This window comes from Mauremys reevesii, linkage group 26 (genome assembly GCF_016161935.1).
Source record: "Mauremys reevesii isolate NIE-2019 linkage group 26, ASM1616193v1, whole genome shotgun sequence".
Lineage (NCBI taxonomy): Eukaryota > Metazoa > Chordata > Testudines > Geoemydidae > Mauremys > Mauremys reevesii.
Window position 1 is genome coordinate 5,310,333 of NC_052648.1, and position 16,504 is coordinate 5,326,836.

At 52.7% G+C, this 16,504-nt stretch overlaps 1 protein-coding gene across 4 annotated transcripts in view; it reads left to right on the top strand.

The window, feature by feature from the left end:
* The window catches only part of R3HDM4 (R3H domain containing 4), a 28,771-nt gene extending 13,706 nt beyond the window's left edge, over positions 1-15,065 (top strand). Inside the window, exons 4-8 of one of the 4 annotated variants that reach the window (XM_039515762.1) lie at positions 5,961-6,084; positions 6,666-6,778; positions 9,642-9,727; positions 10,789-10,844; positions 12,950-15,065. In XM_039515762.1, the coding sequence (XP_039371696.1) occupies positions 5,961-6,084; positions 6,666-6,778; positions 9,642-9,727; positions 10,789-10,844; positions 12,950-13,053 (483 nt within the window). In that variant the 3' untranslated portion in view covers positions 13,054-15,065. The remainder of the gene's footprint in view (positions 1-5,960; positions 6,085-6,665; positions 6,779-9,641; positions 9,728-10,788; positions 10,845-12,949) is intronic. The other 3 variants (XM_039515763.1, XM_039515764.1, XM_039515766.1) reach the window with 3 other exon arrangements.
* Positions 15,066-16,504: the final 1,439 nt, after the last annotated feature.

The window sequence follows — 16,504 nt, forward strand, 5'->3', positions numbered from 1 at the left end:
AACGCTCCATCTAGGTCTGCACAGACCATCTCTCCTGCATGGTGAAAACGGTGTGAAGGCTGCTCCCTTGTCGGTCTTTTTCTGGTCTGTAGTCGGACCAAGCTTTAAAGATCATGTGGCAGGCTAATGTCCCGACTTGGAGGTTCCCTATGGGTGGAGCAGAGATATTGAGGCGTTGTCTGTGCATAGGAGCAAAAATTCCAGCGCTGAAGTAGTTCCTGCTCAGGTTCTGGCTCCAAGGAGCTGTCAGTTTCAGGAAGTTCTCTATCAAAGCAAGCAGCACTTCCTGCTAAACAGGTGCTTGCTAAATCAAGGCTTGCCTTGTCTGGAGGGACACTTGCAGCATCAGACAACTTGGTTTGTGCCTGATGTTTAACCCTGTGTGACCTGCAGCGCTCTGACTCTCTCGTCAAAACAGGCGTCTTGCCAAACCTCGAGACGTAGCAATCTGCTTTGTAACAAGAAGTTTGGAAATGTTGTTTTCTCTCTCCTATCTTAGATGTTTAGGCTTTTAACGTTGCAGGGGAACAGAAGCAGCTACCAGGGGACTGTCGGAAGGTGTAGCTGCAGACTCTGTGGTTGGAGGTAGCAGGACTTGGTGAGTGGTGTTTGGTCTGTCTGAAGTCTGAGTGGTTAATTGCTGCCTGGTGCTGAGGGGCAGAGCTGAGCTAAGCAGGGAGACTTGGTGTTAAAGGTCACTTGAGAGCCATGAACGGAGGCACCTAACAGGACAGTCTCAGAGGGAGTTGAGAGAGGGAATGTGAGAGGCGCTCTCTCCGGGTGCAGCTCTACATGCGATTTTTAGCCAGCGGTAAACACATGGTGGTGACCTGCTACGGATGTGTCATGTTTTCTTTCCTGGCTGAAGCCAGAAGGGACTTCCTGGGCAAGTTGGTGGCTGTGCCGGAGGAGAAAATTCTTGGATTGGAGGGGCAAGTAGAGATGCTGCTGGGGGGAGGGGTTAGCTCAGTGGTTTGAGCATTGGCCTGCGAAACCCAGGGTTGTGAGTTCAATCCTTGAGGGGGCCACTTAGGGATCTGGGGCAAAAATCAGTACTTGGACCTGCTAGTGAAGGCAGGGGGCTGGACACGATGACTTTTCGAGGTCCCTTCCAGTTCTACGAGATAGGTATATCTCCAATTATTATCATCAGAAGCTGATTTGCTCCTAGACAGCCAGGTTCAGGAAATATCAGTACTCTAGGTTCAAGGAAGAAAGGAGTTGGCTACCGAGCTGTCACAGGAGACCTAGCAATATGTGACCACCAGAGACAAGAGGTCACGGCAGCATTCTACACAGCTGGGGATAGATGAGGATGGGCAAGCTCAGGAGCAGAAGACCAGGAGGAAGTCCACACAGTTAGAAGTTGCCAATCAATGTCAGGTCCTTAACATGGAAACTGAAGAAAATCTCTCAAGATCCAGCCGGTCCCAAGGAATGGAGAGATGTGGATGGCAGCTTGGACCAATCTGTCAGAAAAATCAAGCTTGTCCACAAAGTTCTCCAACCGGCGGAGGAAGACAGACTATCTTTGCTGGGGATTCGATGCTCAGAAGAATCGGAAGAACAGTCTGCAAGGGACGAGCAGAAAACAGGATGATGTGCTGCCTTCCTGGAGCCAAGCCCCGAGATGTTACTCTAAGGCTGGATCGGATTTGGAACTCTGTGGGAAAGGAACCATTGGTGGTGGTTCATAGAGGCACTCATCATACTGTCTTGTGAGAGATCTCGCCGATAGACGATGTCTTCAGGGAACTTGGAAGCGTGCTGAAGAAGAAGAATGTCCAAGTGATGATCTCAGAAATCCCAGAAACAAAGGAAAAGGCAAGGCGGAAGATGCTGGAAGTGAACTGCTGGCTAGGTAAGTGGTGTATGGTTTTGGTTTTGTGGAACATTGGACCACCTTCTATTGGGAGAGGGGGCTGTATAGTTTGCATGGCCTCCATCTCAGTAGAAGAGGAACTGATTTTGAGTGGTCAGGAAGGCATTAAACAACTAACAAACAGGGAGGGTGAAAAGGAGGGAAGATACAAGCATCATTTAGTACAGAATCAGGATGCTGAGGACAAAATTAATCAAGGGACCAAAGGACATGAAGAGAAGAAATTCTGTAATTGCCTGTACGCCAGTGCTAGGAGCCTGGGTAACAAACGAGGAATTGAAGTTGCTTATTCAGGAGCATAAATTTGATTTAGTTGGCGTGACTGAAACCTTGTGGGATGAGTCCCAGAATGTTAAAATCAGTGGTCCGAACCTATTTAGGAAGGCTCAAGTGGACAAAAAAGGGAGGGTGCACGCTGTCAAAAATGGCCCTACCTGTTTTCGAGTCACTGATAACGTGGAAGAAAATGATGTTGAACGCTTATGGATCAGTGTCGAACAGATAAAGAACCAGATGCGGTATTAGTTGGTGTTTGGTACGTATCACCAAATCACACTAGGGAGCAGGATGACCATCTCCTTACACGCCTCCCTATAACGTGTGTGTGGGGGGGGGAAGCTGCGTGATCGTGGGGGATTCAGTTTGAGTGACTGACACTGGATATCTCACGCTCTCAGTACTAAATCATCTGTGAAATTTCTAAATATTATTGATGACCATTTCCTAACTCATAAAGTGTTGCATCCAGCTGGGGGGAATTCTACATTAGACTCCATCTTGACAGATAAAGAGGAACTGATCACAGAACTAAAAATTAATGGTAGCTTAGATACAAGTGATCATTACCTGATCACATTTAAAAGATGCAGTTTCACAATGCAGAAGACAATTATGAGCCCAGTCATCTCCGAGGAAGAATGTAATTAAAAAAAAAAGTGACTGATAATTGGAAATTGCCTAGGAAAACTTTACTAGATGCCCCAAAAGCCGCAATCAAAGAAGAAGGCTGTATTGGTTAAAAAAACCCAGCTTGGTTTAAAGGGGAGGTGAAGGCAGCTATAAAAAATAAAATATCAAATGGAAGGGTTGATAGTATAGAAGCTCCCCGACTTACATAAGCGTTCTGTTGTGGAATGCCTTGCATAAATCGAATTTTGCATAAGTTGGGAATGTATCTCCAACAATTACACACACCCCCCCCCCAAAAAAAAAAAAAGCTTACGGAACTTTTTCCATAAGTCCGGATTTCCATAAGTCAGATTTGCGTAACCCGGGGAGCGTCTGTAATGAATATAAATCAGAAGCTAGGAATGGTAGAAAATTGATAAGGGAAGCAAAGGGACAAAAGGAGACATATCTGACCAGCGGAGTTAAGAACAATAAGAAGGAATTGTTTAAGTATATTTGGAACAAAAAGAATCCTAACAATGGTATTGGTTCATTACTAGATGAAGCTGGTAGAGTTGTCAATAATAATTTAGAGAAGGCAGAAGTGTTCAATAAATATTTCTGTTTTGTATTTCTGGGGATGGGGGAGATGTCATGTCATATATGATAACACTCTTTCCATTCCACTAGTATCTCAAGAAGATGTTAAATAACAGCTACTTAAGAGACATTTTAAAATCAGCAGGTCCAGATAACTTGCGTGCAAGAGTTTTAAAAGAGCTGTCTGAGGAACTCTCTGGACTGTAAATATTGATTTTTTTTCCCAATAAGTCTTGGAACACTGGGGAAGTTCCAGAAGTCTCGATGAAAGCTAATGTTGTGTTAATATTTAAAAAGGGTAAATAGGATGACCTAGGTAATGATAGACCTGTCAGTCGGATATTGATCCAGGGCAAGATAATGCAGCAACTAATACAGGACTTGATTCAATAAAGAATTAAAGGAGGGTAGTATAACTAATGCCATTCAACATGGGTTTATGGAAGATAGATCCTGTCAAATTAACTTTTTTTTTTTTTTTTTTTTAAATTTTGCGATTACAAGTTTGGATAATAAAGTGTTGATGTAATACACTTTGCCTTCTGTAAGGCATTTGACTTGGTACCGCACTACATTTTGATTAAAAAAAGAAAACTAGAAAGATATCAAATTTAACACAGCACACATGAAGTGGATTAAAAGCTGGCTAACTGATAGATCTTAAAATGTAACTGTAAACTTTGAATCATGATTGAACAGCTGTTTCTAGTAAGATTCTGCAGGGATCTGTTCTTGGTCCTGCGTGGTTTAACATTTGGATTAATGACCTGGAAGAAACTGTAAAATCATCTCTGAAAGTATGCAGGTGACACACAAATTGGGGGAGTGGTAAGTAATGAAGAGGACAGGTCATTGATACAGAGCAGTCTGAATAGCTTAGCAAGCTGGGCACAGGCAAACAATATACATTTTTAATATGGCTAAATGCAAAAGTATACATCTAGGAACTAAGAACGCAGGCCATACTCCCTGGATGGGGGCTTCTATCCTGGGAAGCAGAGACTCTGACAAAGATTGCTGGGGGATGTGGATAATCTGCTGAATGTGAGCTGCTGGAGCAAATCTGTATCCAAAAGGGCTAATACCATCCTGGGATGCATAAACAGGGGAGTCTTGAATAGGAGCAGAGAGGTGATTTTTACCTCTGTATTTGGCACTGGTGCGACCTCTTCTGGAATTCTGTGTCCAGCTGTGGTGTCCGTAATTTTAGAAGAACATTGACAAGTTGGAGGGGGTTCAGAGAAGAGCCATGAGATGGATTAAAGGATTAGAAAACATGCTGGATAGTGACAGACTCAAGGAGCGCGATCCATTTAGCTTAACAAAGAGAAGGTTAAAGGGTGACTCGATCCTCAGTCTATAAGTACCTACATGGGGAACAAATATTTAATAATAGGCTCTTCAAACTAGCAGAGAAAAGTGTAACACGATCCACTGGCTGGAAGTTGAAGCTAGACACATTCAGCCTGGAAAGGAGATGTACATTTTTAATGGTGAGAGTAATTAATCGTTGGAACAGTTTACCCAGGGTTTTGGCGGATTTTCTACAAATTTTAAATCAAGATGGGATGTTTTTCTAACAGCTCGGCCCTAGGAGTTATTTTGGGGAAGTTCTCTGGCCCGTGTTACACAGTAGGTCAGACTGAATGATGACAGTGGTCCCTTCTGGCCTCGGAATCTGGCCAAGAGAATACAGCATCACCTTGCTCATGTGCTTTTTAATGCTGAGAAAGCTGATCCCTCCCCAGCTTATCCAAGATCCAGGGGCAGGGCTGGTGCTGTAAATGCAGGACTGAAACCAGTAATAAACCCAGCATGCCTGTAGCCTTTTATGATCAAAGTGTGGCATGAGTTAGAAAGCCTAAATTAGCGTTTAGCGCTGAGATCAGTTGGATTTCATAAATGGCACCATCAGTTTAGCACTCGTCACATTCATTTAAAAAACCCATTAATAGGTTGGGTCTAAAAAGACGACAAAATCTGCATTTCCTGCCCCCGAAACAATCTGAATCGCGTGACCCAGACAGCTGCATCTTGCGGAGAGTCTTGGAATACTCCAGGGGCCAGAGGAGCAAAGTCCAAAGCCCGTTCTGAGAATATCCTGCCACAGGTTCCAGAGCTTTCAGTCCCAAGAGCTGACAGCAAAACTTCCTGGAGGGGGGATCACTGCCACGCCGAACTTCTTGGCTCAGAGCTAACACCTTGAGCTGCCCCCAGAATGAATAAGTAGCAAGTTCAGAGGCCTGGTGTTACGAGCTCCAAACTCTGATCCAGTATCTCTGGGTGCGAACTTGGGCATTGTTACACGGGCGGGGCTAGGCAGGCAAAGCTCTTCCTGTAAACTAGTCTGTTCCTTTCTGATCTGGATCTTCTAGGCTGCTCGAGGACTTCACAGAACAGATTGGCCCCATCTGACAAGCTTCAAGGACTGGGGGGTGGGTGGGCTACAGGGGCAGTAATTTATCCAAGTTTCAAATGGTGCCTGGAGACCACGGTGTTGCATGTACCTGAGGTGGCCGAGTTCTGGTGACTGAATCTGAGTCCACTGCACACGTCTACACTGAAATTGTGGTGTGACTTCCCTTCGCAGATCTGGAACGACTTCATGAACCGGTCTGGTGAGGAACAGGAGAGGGTCCTGCTCTACCTAGAGGAAGAGGCCAAGAAGAAGCACAAGAGGAAGCTCCCTGTTAAAGCGGAGGACAAGTGGAAAGGTACCGAGAGGGGAAGGGAAGGCTGGACGGGGTGACTTTGAATCTTGAAGTGGACGTTACATTCCCGGGTGTCACCTTGCTGCACCCTGCTCACATTTCCTCCTACATCACTCCATGCCGGAGAAGCACGACAACCTGGCCTCTCTGTTAAAAGAATCAGCAGGGAGCTAGTTAATATTGAGCCTCAGTTTTATCAGGTGTTTCTGCCCGCACCCATTGAGGTGAGAGGGGGTAGGTCATGCCATCCGGAGCTATGGAGGTAAATTCAGCTCTGTGCTGGTCCAGGACAGAGAGGAGGCAGCTCGTGTCTCCCTGATTCCAGGCATCCGGGGCTTGTAGCAGCAGGGAATCACTGGGGTGACTGTCACAGCCGTGCCTCTTCCTGTTCCAGATCCCTCTTGGCCGAGCTGTCCCCACTGGGGCAGAGTTAAGGTGACTTGTGCACCTTGTTTGAGGAGTGCGACCTTCACTCTGCATTTGCCTAGTTTCGCTCTTTTGAGGGCAGCATTCATTCAAGTCCCTGGCTTGCGGCTGCTGCTGGGAATGCCAGTTCTTTAAATCTGTTCCTTTGTTTCCTCCAGAGCATCCTGCTTACACGCCGAAAGAATGTTTCCAGCGCATCAGCCGCCGGCTTCGCACCACGCTGAGACGAGGCAGGATCCCTATGGTGAGACCCTGCCACGCCATTGGTCAGGTGACCATCCAGGTGCCCGAAGCTCCCACCTAGAGCTAGAAGTTTCCTGTAGACCCATGTGCTCCTTCCATCCAGTGGGCGGAGCCAGTGCTTGTCCTGACACTGCTGCAGCTTGCTGCATGAGGGTATCTCTGCGCTGCAGCTGGCCGTGTGATTTGCAGCTCGTGTTCATGTACTTGCACTAGCTTCCATCTGGCCAGCTCGCTACGAATAGCAGTGAGGATGTGGAGATGCCAGCCACGCAGGCGAGCACGTACCCAGGGGGGTGAGGTGGGCTTGCGCAACCCAAGCCACCCCGGCCGCGCGGCTATTTTTAGCAAGCTCGTTAGCTTAAGGCCGGCACGGGGACGTCTGCACGAGCTGCAGATCACGCCCCCGGCTGCAGCTGACACAGGAAGCCTGGGCTGAAGTTTTCACCCAGTACCATTGATGGGAAGCGGGTGTCGAAATCGCAATGCACAGTGGGTGACCAGAGAAGTCTGGTCAGTTCAAGAACAAAGTGGCTCAGAGATTTTGGGAGTGGGGCAGGGCGGAAATGGAGCCTGTCATCTCTAGGTTGTGGGGTTTCAGTGTGTTCCGGGTCAGTAAGGACTGAATTCTTGTCATCTGCTGGCTGTTCAGTCTCTGGGGGTGGGGGCTAGAGTGTCTCCGCTAGCTCCTAGTGTGTCCACATAGAATATCAGGGTTGGAAGGGACCTCAGGAGGTATCTAGTCCAACCCCTGCTCAAAGCAGGACCAATTCCCAGGCAGATTTTTTTTTTTTTGCCCCCGATCTCTAAATGGCCCCCTCAAGGATTGAACTCATAACCCTGGGTTTAGCAGGCCAATGCTCAAACCACTGAGCTATCCTTCCCCCCACATCACACAAATCACAGCTGCCCTCCCTTTATTAATAAACTTCATCGCGGGGAAGCCAAGGAACCAGTGGGGTGCTGAGACGGCACCCGCCTCCTCCATGGAGGCAGCATCTCCACATTGGGCTGCGGGGGCGCTGGCAGACCACTGCGGGGGGGCTTGCGCTGCCCCAGCTTGTGCTGTTCCTATTCCGGAGACGGAGGATCTGACGCCCTAGCCCTGGCTCGCTCCAGAGGATGAAGTTGTCTCTGCTAGAGTTCGATTAGCAAACATCCTTGCTGCTGGCCTCTGTGCTCGGATGAAGAGAGAGGGGCGCAGGCTCTGTAGGAAGGAGGTGGGGAAGAGAATGACAGGAAGGCTCCACAAGGGTGTCTAGATTTCACAGGCCGGGTACACGCTCCCATCATGCACCTCCGCTGCCGGGAGGAAGACATTACGCTTGCCCTGGTATGACCAGGCGTGTCAGTAGGCGTACGCTGACAATTATCCCTTGTTACCGAAGGGCTCTTGCTCTCCGCTCCCTTTGATTTCGCTTTTCAGCGCTATAATTGTCTTGGTCTGTTTTTCTGCTGCCTCCGTTCAGCATCTGCTTTTAAAAGCAGCCCCAGCTCGTGCCTGGCGTGGCTGCTGCAATTTGCGCTCCAATTGCACCGATCTTTGCTGCTAATTTCTTAGGTCACAGCGCTCCAAAGAGCCGCTTGCTTATTATCCTGGGGGGGGGGCAGGCAGGAGGCAGCAGCAGGAAGCTGGAGTAACCTCCTGGAAGCTTTTTAGCTGCTGCCGGCGTGTTAACGCGAATGTAAATATTTGCTGGGAGAGACTGTGTAGGGGAAACGCAGCAGCCCTGAGGTTTCTCTTCACAAGCTTTGCAGCTGGGGGCTGCTGCTCTTGGATTCTTGCTTGTCTCGGGCCGCGGAGAACAAGGTTCCCCCGTCCCATCCCCATCCAACGCCCGTCTGAATTATTTGCATTGCAGCAGAGACTAGACGCCCCACCGGAGATGGGAAGCCCATTACACTAGGCGCTGTGCAAATACAGAGATAGTCCCAGTCCCCTTGCAGATTAAAGAGACGGGGGCTGTGGGGAGAAGTGACCTAGCCAAGATCCTGCATGGATCAGTGGCAGAACTGAGAGCAGAACCCGGGAGTCCTGATCCAATGCCCTTGTTGGAATGATTGTCCCTCTCCATTGGTGATGGCTAAAGGCTGGTGCTTCACATCCTGCATCTCGATCAGTCGCTCTCAGTGGGGCTGGCAAGGCTTGCTGGAGGGCACCCTGACATGGCATGGCTTCTCCCCAGCTTTCAAGCCTATGCTGCCATGCCCAGCCTCCTTGCGATTGGGTTTACTGTCCTAAGTAAGCAAGCGAAACGATCCCTCAGCTCAGCCTTTGTCCCAGGGTTTCACAGCCTCCCTTCCTAGGGGTCTCCGGTGATCCTGCTTCATGCAGCTTCCCACTCCCGGCCAGCTCTGTTACTCTTCTGGAACAGCAGCTCCAGGGCAATCACGCCCCCTCTGACAGGCCTTTATCACCCCTGTCTCCCCCCTTGAATTCGCTCAGTTGGGCCCACCTGCCCTGATACAGGGGAGCTGGGCCTGGTCTGCTGGGACTCTCTGATCTGCCACCAGCTGAGGAGTCAGATCTGAAATGCTACATTCCCCCCTTCGCCCCCCCCCCTCCAAAAACCTGGCTCTGATGACAAAAGCAGAGAAATTCCTGGGGCCCGGTCCCTGTGACCAGCTGCAGGCGGCAGAACGTGACTTCACGTAGGGAACGCAAACCACGTAGGCACAGAAGCTTGCTATCCGGGGGTATGGAAGACACTATCTTGGCAGCCGTCCACTTCAGAGGGAGATGTCTGAGGATCTCGCGGCATTCTGTTCGCGGGTCGGCCTGTCGGCTGGCCCAGCTTTCTGGATGCGTGCAGCTGGTGACCTGATGCGGGTTTCAAGCTTCCAAATAGCTTCTCAGCCATACTGTCACCTCCACTTGATTCTCGTTTTTGCAGGGGACCCTGGAGTGTCTGGAGGAGGAGTTACTGGCCTTTTTCTCCGTCACCCCTCACTCTGTCTACACAGCAATGATGGACAATAGGTAATCCTTCTTCCTTGCTGCTGGGACGGCAGGGCACCTTGGCTCCTGTCCCAGAGGAAGCAGCGGGAGGGAGGGTTTTGCCTGGTGACTCCTGCTGGAGCGGGTTCTCACTTAGCAATGAGGCCACGCGGGATGCGTGATAGTCAATCTCTAGAGCTGCCTGTTGCAATGGACTTGTGGGGATTGGAGGCCTCTGTCTGCATCCCCTGGAACCCAGTCTGCCTTCCGGCCACCAAATGAGGGTGTGTCCTCACTGCAATGAAACGCCCGTGGCTGGCGCACGGCAGCTGACGCGTGTTCGGGGCAGGGGCTCAGGCTGCGGGGCTGTAGATGTCCAGGCTTGGGCGGGACCCTCCCCCCTCAGGGGTCCCAGAGCCCAGGTTCTGGCCCCAGCCTGGCTGTCTGCACTGATTTTTATAGCCCCGTGAGCCTGAGTCAGCTGATCCAGGCCAGCCCTAGGGTGACCAGATGTCCCAATTTTTAGAGGGACAGTCCCGATTTTGGGGTCTTTTTCTTATATAGGCTCCTATTACCTCCCACCCCCGGCCCGATTTTTCACACTTGCTGCCTGGTCACCCTAGCCAGCCCTGGGTGTTTGACTGCAGTGTAGACATACCCCAAGAGTCGGATCTGATCTAAGATTGCTGGCTGGAGAGGGACTCAACCGACCCGTCCTCTTCCGAGAGAGATGGCCGGCTTCGCTCCAGCCTCCGGTTAGCTGCAGGGCCGGCTCCAGGTTTTCTGCCGCCCCAAGTGGCGGGGTGGGGGGGTGGCGGGGGAAGCCGATCGGCGGCACTTTGGAAGAGGAAGCGAGGGACTGAGGGACCCGTCGCCGAATTGCTGCCGAAGACCCAGACGTGCCGCCCCAATAGCGGCCGGAGAGCCGGCCCTTTGTACTGGCCGCCCCAAGCACCTGCCTGGAGCCGGCCCTGTTACCTGGACCAACGGCTCGTTGGCCGCAGAGGGCCTCACGTGCTGTGGAGCCTCTGATCCGTGAGCTCTTACGATGGAGTGTCAGTGCTGTGTGTGACCAAAGCCCGGTGGGTTTGTTTTTGTTCCAGCTTTGAGCGGCTGCTGCTCCACGCTCTCTGCCAGTACATGGACCTCGTCTCTGCCAGTAAGAGCCTTGTTTTGGTTCTCTTCCCTCCATTGCTATCGGGCCTCTCCAGCTAAGCCCTCTTCCTCCCCTCACCCCCGCCCGCCTTCCACTGCAGCTCCCAGATAACTCTCCCCACACGCTGCCAGCGCTTCCCCCTGGCCCTGGGAGCTGGGCAGTCTGGTGGGTTACCCCAGGAGCCGCATGGGGCCGGGAGGCAGGAATTCCAGCACTGTAATCCCAGCTGGGCCAGTGAGTCACTGTGGAGCTGTCAGTGCTTCATTCCTGCCCCGCTAGGGTGCTGTGGGGTTTGCTTGGCTAATGTTTGTGCTGCCGTTGGAAACGCAAGCTGCTGTCTCAAATGCTAAGCACCGTTCTGTATGGCCAGTCCCCTTAGGGCCAGATCCTGGGAATCCAAACGCCTGGACACAACCCTTAATTACACAGCTCAATGAGCTTCTTGCAACCCACTCGACTTTGTCCTGGGCTCTGCGTCATTATTCCGTGCCCCCTCCGGCACAGCCCGGGGGTGGGGAAAGGAAGGAATCCGTTCCCAAGCTGCAGCCCTGCTTACAGCTAGCGGGCTGTGCATGAGGGGAGATGGAGTTGGAGTGTGTTGGGTGGCACGTCTGGGCCGGGAACCCCATTCGCTCTGGCGTGTTGGCAAGGCAGTGGGAGTTGCTGCTGCCATAGGTGCCAACTTTTCCCGGCACGGGTGGGTGCTCACGCCTCCCCCGGCTCCGCCCCCATTCTAACCCCTTCCCCAAAGTCCCCGCCCCCAACTCCACCCCCCCTCGCCCCTATTGGACTCCTTCCCCAAATCCCCACCCCAGTCCTGCCTCTTCCCTGAGCATGCTGCGTTCTCCCTCCTCCGCCCTTCCCCGCAGTGCTTGCCGCTGCGAAACAGCTGTTTCGTGGCGGCAAGCGCTGGAGCTAGGGGGAGAAGAGGCGTGCCCAGGGGAGGAGGTGGAGCGGAGGTGGAGGTGAGCTGGGGCGGGGCAGGGAGCTGCTGATGGGTTCAGAGCACCCACCAATTTTTCCCTGTGGGTGCTCCAGCCCCGGAGCACCCACGGAGTCAGCGCCTATGGCTGCTGCTTATACCGGGGCCGAGTTTGGCCCAGAGATTTGCCATCCCACTGCAAGGCTGAGCCCTTGGGAGACGTCCTGCGAGTCCTGGAATTGATCTCGCTATCGGCTGCAGCTCTGGGGGAGCCGTTCACTGGGGAGTGAGCATCCTGCCGTCCTTCCACATGTTCACCAGGAGGTTTGGCTCAGCCGGTTCGCTTGGCCCAATCAGTCTCTTGCCGCGTCAGCCTTTGTCTGCGGCTCCCTTCCGAGCAGCGGGCTGGCCTGGCCACCAGGAACCAGCAGGAGAGTGTCTGTCTGGAGGGTGTGATGGCTGGAAGGGCACACTGCGCGCTGTCTGTGTGCGAAGGGGGCTCGTGGGGCGAGGCATGTACAGATCCTAGTGGGAATACAGCACCTCGCAGCTGGGAGGCACAGATGTGCGCCGGGCCTGGTCTTGAATCCTGCCGGAGACTCTGACCTTGGGCAAGTCGTATTGTCATGTGGTGCCTCAGTTTCCCCATCTGTAAAACATGACTGACCCTACTTGCCTCTCTCTGGGCAGTGCTATAAGAGGTCATTGAGGGGGTCTGCAAGCAGCTGTGCTCCTGCCCTGTTCTTAACCCAGTGCATGCAAACATTCTGGATCTGGCCCAAACCTACCCCCTCTTTGGGGCTTACATTTATCAACTTGGCTGCCCAGCCCCCTCCGGCAACTTTGAAAACTTCAACCTTAAGTAACAAAATACAAACCTCAACCTAAGAGTTCTCCCGAGTATGGCTGCTGCTACAGTTTTCTCCAGGCAGGACACCACTGTCCATGCCTCTGGTGCCTTCTGCATTAGGTGCTCATGTAGCCTATTCCCCTGGGTTGGAACTAATGAGACCCACCTGGTCTGATCGCTGGGGTGAGTGAGTAGAAGAGCACTGTATCTTTCTATTTGGTCCTAGAATATACCCCAATTGCAGGCCCCAATCCTGTGGTCTTTGACTGTGTGAGAGATAGAGGCATGATCTGGTTCCAAAAAAAAGAACTCACACTCCTTCCTCTCTCTGTCCAGGTTCTGACTTTGAAGGGAAACGCCAAATGAAAGTGAGCAACAAACACAGAGACTTCCTGCCCCCGGAATTACTGCTGTCCGCCTACTTGGAGCAGATGAGCTGATAGGTCTGGAAGACGTCCCACTCAGTGCTCTGACGGCTTCTACGATCCCCATATCTGCTCTCCATCCACTCAGTCCTCGGCGCACAAACGGGGTGTGTCCCCACCCTCTGACGAGTCTCTGCACTTGTGCAATGTCCTAACTGGCGGGTGGGTTTGTGTGGAGCCAGTTAGATCGCTGTTCCCTGCTTCGAGAGAGGAAGTCTTCCCTTGCCCGTCACTGAAGCCCTGCAGGCATCTCCCGCAGCTGCCACTCTCTTCCTGTCTGGCAAAGCTGGTGTGACTTCCAGCTTCCTCCCCACCCCCGGGGTGCTCCTGGTTCCACCCAAGGCTTCTCCATACTGCTCCCGGGACCCAGTGGAGGGCACCATCTCTGCTCCTCGCAGGGGGGCCTGGCAGAGGCCTGCAAGCACCCCCCAGGCAGACCACTCTGTCGGGGGTGGAACCACCTGTTGGACAGCCCAAAACGTCAACCTTCATCATGCTCAGGTGTCCAACCCCCACTCAAGGACTGAGGACTCTGCCTCTCTTGAAGCTGGGAGGCTGAGGCCTTTGCTCTGGATGGGCAGCGTCCTACTGGTTGGAGCAGGTGAGGGGGGTAGGAGCTGACTCCAGGGGTCTCCCCTGCTGCCTGTAGGCTGCTGGGAGGTTAGGAAGTGTCCATCGACACTGTCAAATGCATATCAGCTGTTGCTGCGACACTGGTCCCTCTTGTCGCGTAGATGGGATCTTGATTGTCTCTCTCCTGCCCCCCAAGCCATGTTCCGGATTCAGAATCCAGCCAGGTTCGGGGCGATGCTGAAAGTCCTGTTCGCATAAAATGGAATCGTGCTTTTAACCGTGCTGGGGGAACAAGGTCGCTCTTGAATAGTGAAGATGGGGCCCTTCATCTCAGCTCCTTCAGGCCACATCCTCCCCTCATTTCTCTGACTCACTGGCCTCTTAGCTTGGCAGGGGGGTTCCAGGACCTGCTGCTGCTGCCAGATATGACCAGCCTGCCTAGCCCTGCCTTGGGCGTGGCGCTATCTCCTGGCAGTAGCTGCGCTCCCTGGAAGCGTGGTTGTCTACACGCCAGCTCATTTAAACACAACCAACCAACCTGTCCCTGGGGGACTCTGGCTTCCCCCGGGGGGGAGTTTGGAGCAGTATTTTTGTGACAAAACAGTTCCCTTTCGGCCTTAGCATTTCAGCTGCTCTGACCTGGCCATTGAGCATCTGAATTGGTCTCATTCCCCAGCTCAGCAAACACTTCAGCAGGTGCCTAAAGCTTAAGCATGGGCCGAAGTGCTTTGCTGAATGTCCAGCAGCTGCCTGGAGCAGATCACTTGTAAGTTGCATTTCACAAACCAGGGAGGCAGGGGACTTCCCACAGACTGCAACAGCCTTGCAGGGTCGGGGGTGGGCACTGCTTTGGCTGGTGTCTAACCCTGTTTCCACTCGCTACCCACCACAGAGTTAGCGCTTTAAACCATCGCAGGCTCAGCCCCGCAGACAATCCAGTGGCGTACAGGGGGCGGAGATCCCCCCCGCAATGCACACATTAGCACTTGCCTAGCTTCCTCTCTGGAAGGCAGAGGAGTGAAATAGCCGTGTGAAAAGCTCGACGTGTCCAGGCAGGACTCAGTGCCCCCCTCCCCTCCCCTGCTGGCTGCTTGGTTTTGGACTAGGGAGAGCGACCTCTTTGCTCCGACAGAAGCTCAGAGGAGAAGCTGTCCAGGGAGCCAGCCCCGAGTGGGAGTAACCAGCCCGTAATTTAGTGGCTCTGTGTAGATTGGCATTGAGCAAGCGGCCCCCTGAAGCCGGATCGCTATTGTTTAAGCTCTGGGACAGTTACCAGTGAGACCTTTAACACAAAGCTCTGGCTGTCTCTGCAGGGCGGGGGCCTTTTCTAAGGATAGTGGGTCATTTATCCAGGTTTGGGTTTGTGATTGTGGAATCGAAGCCAGGCCCCCGGCAGTCCTGCTGCTCGCAAGCGGGGCTGGGTGGTCAGAGCTGAACGTCAGGGCTTGGGCCACCTGGGTCTGCCGGGGGTTTCTGGCAGGGGGGGAGGGCTGGGGGGGTTTTATATCATGGCGCAATGTAAATAGCTCCGTTTCCAGCTCTCCGGTGCTGTGAAGAGCCCGCTCGGATGTGTGTGGTTTTTAATATGTATCCTACGTGTTGCGGTGTTTAATTTGGTGCATATCAAGAGCTGCTCTCACCTGGACATAGCAGCTGGTTTAAAGGGACAGGCCGGGTTTGCGCTGCCTGTGTCGCTGCTCAGCTCCTGGACTGGAATTCTCTGCAGGTGAGTAGTAAAGAATCCCAGCGAGGTTCAGGGCTTGACTCTCCTCTCCGCTATAGTGCAGCTCCGTTGGTTGCACTGGAGTTACTCCTGACTTACACGAGTTCGTGATCAGAACTAGGCCCCCGGAGGGCAGGATCAGGCCCAGTTCCCCTCTTCTCGCTGAGCACCAGTGTAGCTCGGGAGTGAGGCCTTACACCGGGCGGGTGGACAATCGGGCTCCATTGACATCTCTTCCCATGTAAACCAGCTGGATGTAAAAAACTTTCAGCAAAAAAACCTCTCACGCAGCCGCAGAGATTTGCTTTGGACAGCCTGGGCGAGGGTCTGGTCTAGCTGGACAATGCAGACCGCAGCGCTTGGCTTCCCCTGGGTGCCCTTTTGTGCGCGTCAGACCCACGCACCATTCTGGGAGCTGCTCTGGGCAGAAAAGGCCGACTCCTGCCAGAGCCCCTGCTTTGCTCTGCCGCGGGGCCTGGCTTCCCCTCCTGCCATCTCTGCACACTGCCTCTCCAGCCCGAGCTCCTGAGAGCCCTGGTCTGGTGAGACGACGCAAACCAAAGCGATCTTGGCACGGACGGTGCCTCCGTGCAGCCCAGCACCCGATCAGGACCGTACTGCAGTTTGTAACATGGCTATGGATGTTGTGTGTCGTGCTTCCGGGAACGTTCATCGATTTTTCTTTTTAATTGTGTCAATTGTATCTGTCAGCCCCAGCTCTTGCCTCGGTTGAAAGGGCCGTCGCCTGTTCTTACGGCAGCCTTCACCTGCTGTGCCTGAGCAAATCCATGCGTGGGATGGCGACTGTGTGGAGTTTGTAATGCTTCAATCTGCTGTCAACCAGAGGCCAAAACGGGGGCTTCTGCTGAAAGGGGGGGGGGGAAGTTTCTTCTGAGCTGACTCAGCTGTTGAAGGTGTGTGCCCAAGAACAATAAATCATGGTGCTCCGGAGTCGTCTGTCTGCTTGTGTGTCATGTAATAGCGATCACCCTCTGTCCAAGCCAGGGTTTGAGGGTGGTCTTGTTAGCAAGAACTGTAGGACACTGAGGCTTTGTCTACACAAGCACTTTTGTCGGTGAAGGGTGTGAAAAAACCACCTGGTGTGGACAGCGCTATGTCGGCGGGAGACACTCATTGGGGGGTGATAAATTCATGGAGGTTAAGTCCATT